The 14,152-nt window shown below is 44.2% G+C and overlaps 2 protein-coding genes across 4 annotated transcripts in view; both read left to right on the top strand.

Moving 5' to 3' along the window:
- The first annotated feature begins 948 nt into the window (after positions 1 to 948).
- Positions 949 to 4,079, top strand: LOC122931340 (proline-rich extensin-like protein EPR1). The gene is made up of 3 exons (XM_044285404.1): positions 949 to 1,830; positions 2,179 to 3,409; positions 4,066 to 4,079. The coding sequence occupies exons 1-3, from the start codon at positions 949 to 951 to the stop codon at positions 4,077 to 4,079; spliced, it is 2,127 nt and encodes a 708-aa protein (XP_044141339.1).
- A 583-nt stretch (positions 4,080 to 4,662) lies between these two features.
- FAT3 (FAT atypical cadherin 3) overlaps positions 4,663 to 14,152 on the top strand; it is a 444,217-nt gene continuing 434,727 nt past the window's right edge. For all 3 annotated transcript variants that reach the window (XM_044286543.1, XM_044286542.1, XM_044286541.1), the window contains exon 1: positions 4,663 to 5,332. In XM_044286543.1, the coding sequence (XP_044142478.1) occupies positions 5,310 to 5,332 (23 nt within the window). In that variant the 5' untranslated portion in view covers positions 4,663 to 5,309. The remainder of the gene's footprint in view (positions 5,333 to 14,152) is intronic.

Raw genomic sequence — 14,152 nt, 5'->3', positions numbered from 1 at the left:
CCCATATTACATTGCGGGCTGTCGGCCGCCCGGCGCCCCTGTTGCTATGGCGCCCTGTGCGGCCGCACAGCCCGCACACCCCAAAGGCCGGCCCTGGTGAGGAGCATAAGCGTGGAAGCCGGCATGAGAGTTATATGGACACTACATGGTAGATATTGTATATAAGTTGCTATTTAGACACCGTAAGGCAGTATTATTTCAGCATTGAATGGCAGGATTGACCCCTAATAGGTAGCACAGTGCATGTAACCCTCACAGTTAAAAGAAAAATGGCAACTGAGACTCCTATAGGACTTTTTACTTTCGTCATTCTAAGGCGTAAGGGGAGTGTTTGGGAGAAGGTAAGGGTCTAGGCTGGGCAGAGGGTATACCCACCCCACCATGTTGAATTTGCAACATGCCACAATGCATGGCGGTCATAAACTGAGACCATAACCTGTGCATAAATATATCAGTTAGGCCTGTTTTACACAAGGGTACACAGGAGTATTTTAAGGTCCATCTTAGTTCCATCGAACTTCAGGATTAGGACATGCCCATGATTTTCCATACCTTACAACTATTGGTAGCGCTCTCTTGATTCCTTTGACCCGTATACATAAATGCTGTAGGTCAGACGCAAATCAAAGCAAACAAACCTCCACTGAGGCAGCCGTGAGCAGGAGCCCCTGAGAGCTGCCTTCAGAGTGATTTATATCTGACATTATCCCAGTGTCCCCAGATAATCCAACGCTACGAAGATAATTGCATTATGTTCTCATTTCCCATGTTATCCTTAACGCAAGAGTTTGCAAGTTCACATCATCCAGGACCTCTGGCACCTGAAGGACTACAGGTGCCAGCAGGCCCTAGAGAAGGAGTAGCCCAGGATTCTTACATACACAAGCCATATGGTATATCTGGGTCAAAGATGCCATATAGTGGCTGTGTATATTGGCAAATGCCAATATGGCCATACACATTATTATATACACTATTCCTCCCAATCCTTCCCCCATACACATACAGAATGCTCGTATGCTCACTATTCCTCCCAATCCTTCCCCCATACACATACAGAATGCTCGTATGCTCACTATTCCACCCAATCCTTCCCCCATACACATACAGAATGCTCGTATGCTCACTATTCCACCCAATCCTTCCCCCATACACATACAGAATGCTCGTATGCTCACTATTCCACCCAATCCTTCCCCCATACACATACAGAATGCTCGTATGCTCACTATTCCACCCAATCCTTCCCCCATACACATACAGAATGCTCGTATGCTCACTATTCCACCCAATCCTTCCCCCATACACATACAGAATGCTCGTATGCTCACTATTCCTCCCAATCCTTCCCCCATACACATACAGAATGCTCGTATGCTCACTATTCCACCCAATCCTTCCCCCATACACATACAGAATGCTCGTATGCTCACTATTCCACCCAATCCTTCCCCCATACACATACAGAATGCTCGTATTCTCACTATTCCTCCCAATCCTTCCCCCATACACATACAGAATGCTTGTATGCTCACTATTCCTCCCAATCCTTCCCCCATACACATACAGAATGCTCGTATGCTCACTATTCCTCCCAATCCTCACCCCATACATATACAGAATGCTCGTATGCTCACTATTCCTCCTAATCCTTCCCCCATACACATACAGAATGCTCGTATGCTCACTATTCCTCCTAATCCTTCCCCCATACACATACAGAATGCTCATATGCTCACTATTCCTCCCAATCCTCCCCCCATACACATACAGAATGCTCGTATGCTCACTATTCCTCCCAATTCTACCCCATACACATACAGAATGCTCGTATGCTCACTATTCCTCCCAATTCTCCCCCCATACACATACAGAATGCTCATATGCTCACTATTCCTCCCAATCCTCCCCCCATACACATACAGAATGCTCGTATGCTCACTATTCCTCCCAATCCTACCCCATACACATACAGAATGCTCGTATGCTCACTATTCCTCCCAATCCTCACCCCATACATATACAGAATGCTCGTATGCTCACTATTCCTCCTAATCCTTCCCCCATACACATACAGAATGCTCATATGCTCACTATTCCTCCCAATCCTCCCCCCATACACATACAGAATGCTCGTATGCTCACTATTCCTCCCAATTCTACCCCATACACATACAGAATGCTCGTATGCTCACTATTCCTCCCAATTCTCCTTCCATGCACATACAGAATGCTCGTATGCTCACTATTCCTCCCAATCCTTCCCCCATACACATACAGAATGCTCGTATGCTCACTATTCCTCCCAATCCTCACCCCATACATATACAGAATGCTCGTATGCTCACTATTCCTCCCAATCCTTCCCCCATACACATACAGAATGCACGTATGCTCACTATTCCTCCCAATCCTTCCCCCATACATATACAGAATGCTTGTATGCTCACTATTCCTCCCAATCCTTCCCCCATACACATACAAAATGCTCGTATGCTCACTATTCCTCCCAATCCTTCCCCCATACACATACAGAATGCTCATATGCTCACTATTCCTCCCAATCATTGCCCCATACACATACAGAATGCACGTATGCTCACTATTCCTCCCAATCCTCCCCCCATACACATACAGAATGCTCGTATGCTCACTATTCCTGCCAATCCTTCCCCCATACACATACAGAATGCTCGTATGCTCACTAGTCCTCCCAATCCTTCCCCCATACACATGCAGAATGCACGTATGCTCACTATTCCTCCCAATCCTTCCCCCATACACATACAGAATGCTTGTATGCTCACTATTCCTCCCAATCCTTCCCCCATACACATACAGAATGCTTGTATGCTCACTATTCCTCCCAATCCTCCCCCCATACACATACAGAATGCTCGTATGCTCACTATTCCTCCCAATCCTTCCCCCATACACATACAGAATGCTCGTATGCTCACTATTCCTCCCAATCCTTCCCCCATGCACATACAGAATGCTCGTATGCTCACTATTCCTCCCAATCCTTCCACAATGCACATACAGAATGCTCGTATGCTCACTATTCCTCCCAATCCTTCCCCCATACACATTCAGAATGCTCGTATGCTCACTTTTCCTCCTAATCCTTCCCCCATACACATACAGAATGCTCATATGCTCACTATTCCTCCAAATCCCTCCCCCATACACATACAGAATGCTCGTATGCTCACTATTCCTCCCAATCCTTCCCTCATACACATACAGAATGCTCGTATGCTCACTATTCCTCCCAATCCTTCTCCCATGCACATACAGAATGCTCGTATGCTCACTATTCCTCCCAATCCTTCCACCATGCACATACAGAATGCTCGTATGCTCACTATTCCTCCCAATCCTTCCCCCATACACATTCAGAATGCTCGTATGCTCACTTTTCCTCCTAATCCCTCCCCCATACACATACAGAATGCTCGTATGCTGACTATTACTCCCAATCCTACCCCCATACACATACAGAATGCTCGTATGCTCACTTTTCCTCCTAATCCCTCCCCCCATACACATACAGAATGCTCGTATGCTCACTATTCCTCCCAATCCTTCCCTCATACACATACAGAATGCTCGTATGCTCACTATTCCTCCCAATTCTCCCCCCATACACATACAGAATGCTCGTATGCTCACTATTCCTCCCAATCCTTCCCCCATACACATACAGAATGCTTGTATGCTCACTATTCCTCCCAATCCTTCCCCCATATACATACAGAATGCTCGTATGCTCACTATTCCTCCCAATCCTTCCCCCATACACATACAGAATGCTCGTATGCTCACTATTCCTCCCAATCCTTCCCCCATACACATACAGAATGCTTGTATGCTCACTATTCCTCCCAATCCTTCCCCCATATACATACAGAATGCTCGTATGCTCACTATTCCTTCCAATCCTTCCCTCATACACATACAGAATGCTTATATGCTCACTATTCCTCCCAATCCTTCCCCCATACACATACAGAATGCTCGTATGAATAAACCCTAACAATATCTTTGTTTTTTTCATCGTAGGAACTTCCTGTTAGTTTTGTCCGCTTAGACTTCTGATGGATGTTTTGGACTTTCTGGTTTATCAGGTTTCGGATAAAGGGAATTTTAGTGATCACGCACAGATATGTTTACTAGTAGTGTATGCACGGTTTAAAATACTACTATATATCGGAAAACGGTGGAATCCATGGCTGAAATCTGAGGCTGACCCTTGGACTTCTGCTGTGGATATGTCGCTTGTCATGACGTGGATCCTCCTGCGGTTACCCGGATGTGGTTTCCACCTCGAGAAGGGACATGTACCTTCTTGACATGGATTTTAAATCCGCATGTCCATATGAACAGCAGTGCAGATTAGAAGCAATGGGATGTGGATTTCAGACAAAATCTGCATGAAATAGAAGCAGTGTGAACATACCCTTATACCGCCATGGTAACGTTTTCCACTCGAATAGCTTTTACTTAGGGTGTCTGACTTAGGGAGTCACCAGCATGGACATTATCTGCTCCACGTCTCCGAGCCAATGCCAGGACTGATCAGGTGGCTATTTTTATCTAAAGGGTTAAACTTCACCGATGAGATATTTGCGCTGGACCCTATTTTCACCAGCGGTTGAGCTTGCTAGCACTTGTAGTTCCACAGCAGCCCGAAGGCATCAGATTTCTCTAAATGGACCACTTAGATATTAGGAAGAATTCAAGGAGATTTCTAAGGAGTAAGTGGCGGGGACGTTGGCTTAATCCTCTACCCCCTTTCTATAGGGCACAGTCCAGAAAGCAGCTGCCTATGAGTGGAGAAAGCCCTGGCTGTTTTGACAGCATTGTTCCAAAGCTCATTCCATATGTATGTCACATCACAGCACTACCCTCTTCCTCCTCCTCCTCCACCACTAGCTCCCATCCCCCCCCCCCTCGCTCCCGGATTTTCTTCCCCCATCTCCAAGTCACATTTTTTTTCTTCATTACCACACTGAGGAAGGTGATGGGAACTTTTTCAAACTGCAGATTTCTCAGGACAAGTTGAGTCTTCTGCAGGGAAACCCTTCTGCCTACTGGATAGACTTGATTTTTTGAAATTTTTTACTACTTCCTCTAGTAAAGTGTGCAGACTGGGATTTTTTTTTTTTTCCTGGTAACCTTGGAAGCATCTATCGTCTTGAGGAGTGCTGGAGAATGGAGGAGGCAGGTTGCACTTGTTCTTCAGGGCTGTTTTGGGGAAGAGCACTGAGGTCCATATAGGACAAGTCCAAGATTGGGAACAGTTTATGAAGCTGCACTCACGTGAGAGGTAAGGAGAGCCCACCGTTCTCTGTGTGCCACGCTGCTCTGGATTTCATAGGGTGGGGGGAATAAATATATATGGGTTACAATATAGCGGAGTGAGCTGTATACTGTACATTCCTACCAGCCATGCAAATAGAACAGGCAACTTCGCACTAGTTGATGGGAAATATAGATTACTTATATATTACATTTTTTTTTTTTATAATTTTCACTTTATTTGCATTTTTGACTTTTATTGTATTTGTAATAGTTTTTGTTTCTTATTGAATTTGTATTATTTTTATTAATTATTTTTACTCAGTAGCATTAGTGAGAGGATGGTCATCAGGACGCACATGGAACATAAGGCAATAATTATACGCTGTATTGTATATGGTTTTGCTATTTTTTTGTAATTATGAGTAATTCATTTTTAATGTATTTATATTTTTGTAGAGTTAGTAGAAGAGTGGTTCTAACTATAGACAGGTTGCACTTAGTAGATGAGGACAGTGGTCCATCCATTATCTATCTATCTATCTATCTATCTATCTATCACATATCTATCTCATATCTATCTATCTATCTTATATCTATCTATCTCATATCTATCTATCTCATATTTATCTATCACATATCTATCTATCTCATATCTATCTATCTCATATTTATCTATCACATATCTATCTATCTCATATCTATCTATCTATCTATCTATAGATATCCCCTTTACACCCAGTTGGAGTAAGGCTATGTCTACACAACGACATTTGTCGCGCGAAAATAAGTTGCGCAACAGATAGGGCGCAACAACACTGCAACATTTGTAGCGCAACATTTTGTTGCACCAATGTTGCGCGACAATTTTTATAATGGCAGTCTATGGTGTTGCACTGCAACATGCTGCGACTGCATGGATTTTCTGAGACTGTTGCGTCGCAGTCGCAGCATGTTGCAGTGCGACACCATAGACTGCCATTATAAAAATTGTCGTGCGACTTTAGTGCAACATAATATCGCGCGACTAATGTCGTCGTGTAGACGTAGCCTTAAACTGATAATGGTGTCCTGAAGCAGAGCTTTACCCCAACTAACTAATTGCTGGGGAACCGCTTGCACAGCACCCGCTGAAATCAATTGGCATCCATTTCAATGGACTAGCAATCCTCCAGGGCCAGGAGCTCTGAGCTCTGACAAATGCAGTGTGGGGGGGATGGGGGGGAGGGTTGACACTTATGGCAGGAGATCTGTCGTCGTAGATAGCCAAGACTACATTGTAATAACATGACTATTCTGCCAAATGACTATATATATATATTATTCATTATTATTATGTTTTACACAAGCAAATACCAATACTTGACACTTTTTACCGACAAGTAATACAGTGTATACTGTATATATACAGTGCTGGAGTATACTTATATACATATACTTCTATAATACCAGAATGACTCAAAGATGGGATAGTTACTGTATAGTAATGGTAGTATGAACCTATCCTAGCATGCGCTATATGGAGCAAGATGGCTGCCTACCCCACCGCCAGCCCACTGACGGGTTCCCACAGCAGCCCCCAGAAGCCGTCATACCTCTGCTGTAATACCGCTACCATTGCAGGCTATACATTTAGCTTATTTTTTGGACGGCTCTCCCCAGGCGGCCGTGTCTCATTGACCTAATCTCCATAGCAAGTATCTCATTATATAGAGAAGACAAGTGCAGATGTCTCAATCTCTGTGGGCAGCCACCAGGAGCTGTGCACAACATGAAGACCTGCACATTTGCATATTGCAATATGTCATGGGCCCTGCCTGTCTGTATAGAGAGGGATTCCACCCACCATGTGCCCTTTGCTATCTTATATGGTAGAGGCACCCTAAGGCCTGGGTGCCAGTGCTGCCTCTGCGCCCTCTATAGCTACACCCTGCTGTATTCACAGCATATAGAATTTTGAGGTAGATTTATTAAAACTGGTGTAAAGTAGAACTGGCTTAGTTGCCCATAGCAACCAATCAGATTCCACCTTTCATTTTTCACAGCTCTTTTGGAAAATGAAAGTTGTAATCTGATTGGTTGCTATGGGCAACTAAGCCAGTTTTCCTTTACACCTGTTGATAAATCTTCCCCACATTTCCCTATTGATAGCATGTATGACACATGCGCCATATTTTACTTTTTTTTTTCAACTAGGCAACCATTTTGTGGGATATATGCAATCTGTCATTTCAGTAACATCAGTAAGACGCCTCAGAAGGAAGCCATTTTGTAAACCAAATGAAAGCTTCTATTACTCATAATATATTTCTATGCTACAGTATGTCATGGGGCAGTGACTAAAAACTCTCAAATTTTGATCTTTTTTCCCTCATAAATATCAGTAATAACAATCATGGAGGCCATAGATATAAGTACAGCAGATGGAAGTAGGTGTTGCCCATGACAACCAATCAGACTACTGCTTATATATTCAAACCTTCAGTTTTAAAATGTTAGCTGGCATCTGATTGGTTGCCTGGAGTTGCAAAGCAGAAGGAGACAGGTGTTGCTGATGGCAACCAATCAGATTACTGCTTTCACATTCAAACCTTCATCTTTAAAATGGTAGCTGGCATTTGATTGGTTGCTTGGAGCAGCACCATCTTAGTCCTCCCGTACACCTCCCCTCCATGTTGGGATATTATAACCTAATTTGTCCCGTATGTTGCCATTTCCATTCGGCAGATCGGATCTTTAAAATAATACTAGGATTACATTACGCACCGAGCAGCAAGCTATTAGACATCTCCAGTGGGACTCGTTTAATTGGAAGGATGTTTGTGCTCCTTCCTCCCAGTCTGTGGCAGGTGGAAGCTGTCGGTGACATTTTCACACTTGTATACGGCACCATACTCCCACCACCACATGGCCTGACAGCGAATTTTCCCCCTTCAGACATTGCATATCCCACGTAAATCGCAGCCCTGCATTGAGGTAGCCATCACTACAACTCCCAGCATGTCCTTATTCGGGCAAGATTCTAGGCCTTGTGTTTTACCTCATGCGTTTTGGCCTCATTGCATTATTTGCTACGGTTTTAATGACGTTGCGATGATACTGCAAGAAGTAAATAGTCCCTTAGGGTCCATTCACATATCCGCAAAATGGGTCCGCATACGTTCCGCAATTTTGCGGAATGGGTGCAGACCCATTAATTTTCAATTGCACAGTGTGCTGTCCGCATCCGCACTTCCGTTCTGCGGCCCCGCAAAAAAATAGAACATGTCCTATTCTTGTCCACAGCCACGGACAAGAAAAGGCATTTCTATTATAGTGCCGGCCCTGTGCGGTCTGCAAAATGCGGTACTCACATGGCCGGTGTCCGTGTTTTGTGGATCCGCAGTTTGCGGACCGCAAAACAGTTGCAGACGTGTGAATGGACTGTTAGGGTGGGTTTTACAGCGTAATTTTGACAACCACACAAAAATTCCACCTAAAACTTTCCCGCAGCCACGTAATTTCTGTCTCCCATACATCTCAATTGGAGGCAGTGATGAGGATCGCGGATCGGCAGCTTGTAGCCGCGGCCATGCTGAGAAGGGATGAGATAGCTTTATTAAATGGAGCTAAATCCATGTGCGGATCCGCAGAATGTACAGCTGGAGTCCGCCGTGGATTTTTCCAATGTAAAAATCCACCAGGTGAAAATATTCTTAGGACCTGTTCACACGGCATCAGTTTTGGTGTGGATTCGTTTTCATTGGGAGGCTGTGCTGACATTCGTGCAGCCAGAGGTTTAAAGACACAACCGTACCAAGAAAGTAATGTCCTTCCTTCACGTGGTGTTCTGGGCAGAAGCCGCTGCGAGTGTCCATTTGCGGTTTAGCGCCATTCAAGTTGGGGAAAAAACCCTGCCATTTCTAAATTGCCATGTGAACAGGGCTCTACACTTATGAGCTGTGTATAGTGGAGCATCTGAATGGCGCATTGTTTTACCCCTTTAATGACGTATATCTCTTGACGTTATGAGGACTCATTTCTGGGAGTATCGATGTGTTATAAATTACGAGGAGGAGACAGACGGCATTGGACACATGTTACAGGCTCACTCGCTTGGCTCCTCACACAGTTCACTGACACCAGGGACACTGACCGAGATCAGCAATCATATTAGTAGTAGAAGTGACCCATATACTAGACAATCGCTTACATGGCAATCCCCTAATTGGATTATTATATCTATCTATATATCTATTATCTATTATTTATATATCTACCTACCTATCTATCTATTATCTATTTATCTAATATCTATCTATTATTTATGTATCTATCTATTATTTATATATCTACCTATCTATTATCTATTTATCTATCTATCTATTTATCTACCTATCTATCTATCTATTATCTATTTATCTAGCTATCTATTTATCTACCTATCTATCTATCTATTATCTATTTATCTATATATCTATCTGTCTATCTATTTATCTACATCCACCACAATGGAGTGATACAAGCTTTGCTGGCCACAGTCCAGATCGGTGGTCCTCGGTTAACCCCTGCTATGTAATATATTCCCCAGATGTTGCAGGTGTATTTATCAGCGGGCGCCTGGTTCTATACGATCCATACGTGCTGTTTATTATTCCACATGTCTTTCTGTAAGTAGATCTCCATGACAGGCACAGTTGGAGGCACCAGATAACCCGCTGCAGACCCTCGGGGCGCGAGCAGCTCTATCATCTGCAGCTTCTCTTCTGGCAGCATTCTGTTCAGCAATTTGTTCGTTTTATCACTTTCCAGGAAAGCTGGGTGACAACCAATGTGTCTGCGGTTATAGCTTTACAGAGGGGCGTTACCCAGCTTTCCCATGATCCTGAAATCTGCTTAGCTATATAGGAACTGGGTGTGTGACTGCATAATAGGGCCTGTGCCTTGGCCACTTAGGACTGTGAGAAAGCTGGGTGATGACTCTTGCTTATCTTCTTGTAATTCCTGTAATTTCCTCTAATCCCCCCCCCCCCCATCTTTGCACATAACTGCTCAATTCATCCCCCCCACCTTGTGCTACACAAACACTAAATGCCCCCTTACAGTAAAGATCAACGATGACGGTAATCATGCCCGCTTAATGTCTACTGCATAATAAAGATGCCCTCTTAATGCCATAATGTCCTTAGTGATGCCCTCTTACATAGAGTATTGCCCTTTAGCGCCTTCAAACACAGTATGATGCCACATAAGTGCCCACACACATCATGATGCCTCTTTAGTGCACACCCACACCAGGATGATTCCTTAGTGCACCCACACATCATGATGCCCCAGAAATGCCTTCTCACACAGTATGGTACCCCCTACGAAGAGTGATGCCCCCTTAGTACCTTCTCATACATTATGATGCCACATAAGTGCCCACACACACCACAATGCCTCTTAAGTGCATACCAACACCAAGATGAACCCTTAGTGCCGCTACACTTTATGATGCCCCCTTAGGAAATATGGCAGCTGTGGAACTGAGTGGGACAGTGGTGGAAATTCAGGACTGTCCTGCTGGATTTGTGATGGTTGGGAGTCATACGCCTTGATGATCTGTCATGGCGGCCGTTCTCACTACCACCCAGCTTTCTCAAACTCATAGAAAGACGAAGCGGCTGAAAGGTGATTTTATCTGACAGAAGAGTCAGGGAAGAATATTTACAGCATACACTCTATAGAGTTAAATGATAAAATTCTGTATGCCTGCAGCCACCACTAGAGGGAGCTCACTGCATACGGTGTTATTATTAAGCTCAATGTATCCTCAGTATATGGTAAATTATTAAGCTCTCTCTAGTGGCAGAAAGAATATCCTTAAAGGGAGTCTGTCACTAAGAAATTCACTGATAAACCAGACACAGTGCCCTGTAGGGCTAGCTGCGCTGAATGTAATATAATGTAATCACTCTGTAATCTGTTGCTTAATTAGAAAAATAAAGTACAGAAGTCTGTATGGAAATGAGCAGTTAAGTGCACTGAGGGCGGGCTTAAGCCACTCTGTGCACCAGAGAGCAGACGGCACATGCGCAGCCACCCTCCATTCATTTCTATGGGACTGCTGAAAATAGCTGGCCATTTCCGTAAGCCCTATATAAGTAAATGTAGTGATGGCCGCCCTTCCCATTCATGGGACTTCTGAAAATAGCTGAGCGCTCTGCTCAGCTTTTTTCGTCAGTCCCATAGAAATGAATAGAGGGAGGCCGCACATGCGCATTGTGCCCCCCTTCACTTTGTTGGACAACCCCTTTAAGAGTAAATTCCTGTTGACAAATTCCCATTAATGAAATTCCTGCTACCTTCATCCACCATTAGAGGGAGCTTAAGAGCTTGCTGCTTCTGAGCTCCCCCTAGTGGTAAGTGCAGGCAGCAGGAATTTATGCAGAGGTTTTGGAGATTTGTATCAGGAAAGCAGAGTTCGGAGGGCTTTAAAGATATACTAAGAAATCAGCAGAGATTTTTGGACGTATTTAGAATAACAAATGGTCTTTAAGGACAGGCATTCACGTTATGGAATTGCTATTTATGTAATGCCCTGAGCTCCAAAGTGGATGTAAGTGATTTCACGTGAACGTTGAAAGAAACTTTATATAGTAAAGTAAAAGGCAGCAAAAAATCCAGATCCCCGGGATTAGATCATGTATTTGCTCTCTACAACACTACGCTCCCCGCCGAAAGATTGATGTCCCTGAACTCAGACCCACAACAGCTGCAAGCAGAGCGCCCCTCTCTGTGTTTTCTTTACAGCGCACCCCCTGCTCCCTCCACCGACCATAATAGCCAACAGGTGGACAGTCTGTCTGGAGTCCTCCTCTTTCGGCTCTGGATTATCGTTTTAATGCTCTCATAATGTGGCTGTGGAGGAAATAGATCCAGACGCCGGAGCTAAGGCAGTATTTTATATCTGAGTCTGGGAAAGCTGAGTGACAACTGTGTATTATACTGTAAAAGAGATTTATTCAGCCATATACCTGATGACCGACAACTAATATGGCCGCCATTACAGCCCCCACCAGCTCTTCTAGGCACCTGAGTAGTAATTCTGCCGAGTCAGAGATATAAAGGCAAGGAATACTGTACATAGCTGTCCATGATTTACCGTCCAGGAGTCTGGAGAAGCCGGGTGACAACCCGTTACAGGTGCGATGGTGGCGGTGTCAGAAGATGATAAACAAATTAGTACGGGTGGTTTTACCTGTCTATCTATCTATTTTATATCTATCTATAAAGGTACCTATCTAATATCTATCTATCGATCTCATATCTATCTCTCTATCATCCATCCACCATCTATGTAGAAATTCTCCCATCTTCCACCTTTAAAGGAACCTGTCTGCTCTCTTATACTGCACTATCTATCTATCTATCTATCTATCTTCCATCTATCTATCTATCTCCTATCTATCTATCTATCTATCTATCTATCTATCTATCTATCTATCTTCCATCTATCTATCTATCTATCTATCTATCTATCTTCCATCTATCTATCTATCTATCTATCTATCTATCTATCTATCTATCCATCTATCTATCTATCTATCTCCTATCTATCTATCTTCCATCTATCTATCTTCCATCTATCTATCTATCTTTCTGTGTGTCTATCGTATCTATCTATAAGCGTACTCATCTCATATCTATCTCTCTATCATCTATCCATCATCTATGTAGAAATTCTCCTATCTTCCACTTTAAAGGGAAACTCTCTGCTCTCTTTTGCTGCCCTATTTAGCCCACCCCAACCCCCCACCTGAGGGTAGAGACCTACCTACTGATTAAGCAGTTTTCTAGAACTCATGCACTTGCCGCCCTACTGCAGGCTGCCTATGTCCTCCCTGCCCTGTTGTGCATAGTAAAAAGCTGTCAATCATTGTTTTGAGGTGGGGGAAGGCATAGCAAGCGCTTCATCAGACTAATCTCTCTCAGCAGAGCTTGTGCTGTACAAGTTCATAGGTCAGATCTAGTTAACTGCTCTATACTAATACACCAGTGACACACCGCTGAAATCCGAGGGTCTTTCACTACCAGGGCCGGTGCAAGGATTTTTGCCAACACAAGCGAAGCTAGATTTTGGTGCCCCCGCTCCCCTCACAGCTCACCTGGCCCTGGTCCCGTCTGCAGCAGCTGGCTTCTCCTCTGTGTGGTCCTGGTATCTTCTCTCTGCTTCAGACAATCGTTGGTTTGAGGACCGTATTTTTCGCCCTTTAAGACGCACCTAGGTTTTAGAGGAGGATAATAAGAAAAATATATTTTCCATTACACCTCAGGTCAGACCAGCAATCAGACCCCCAATGTTAATCAGACCTCACATCAGATCCCCAATCAGACCCCCAATGTTAATCAGACCTCAATTCACAGCCCCAATCAGACCCCCAATGTTAATCAGACCCCTATGTCAGACATCAGCCCCCATGTAAGCCATCAGCCCCCCATGTAAGCCATCAGCCCCCATGTCACATTTCTCCCTCTCAATGTCACATTTTTCTGCCCTCCCCCAGGGTGCGCCCTAAGGCAGCCGCTTGGTCTGCCTTATGGTAGCACCGGCCCTGTTCACTACCCTCACAGGGGGCAGCATACAGGTTCCTATAAACCTATAAAACTGCCCACAGGCGGGCTTGGAATTTGTTGCCCTTTGGCTTGTGTTTAGGTCTGTGCCTACTTTATAGGGCGTCTATATTTTTGCACGGCGGTCATGTACCTGCGAGGCTGGAAATTTCAGCTCATAACTCAGGTAATAAACACAGGGATTAACAAGTCTGCTGGAATTAGATGATGTAAGGAGCAAGAAACATCCAAAGGCAACAAGTTACTGGGCGTC

The sequence above is a fragment of the Bufo gargarizans genome, chromosome 3, assembly GCF_014858855.1.
Source record: "Bufo gargarizans isolate SCDJY-AF-19 chromosome 3, ASM1485885v1, whole genome shotgun sequence".
Lineage (NCBI taxonomy): Eukaryota > Metazoa > Chordata > Amphibia > Anura > Bufonidae > Bufo > Bufo gargarizans.
The sequence above is the reverse complement of the archived record's forward strand: the minus strand, read 5'-3'. Positions and strand labels throughout refer to the sequence as shown.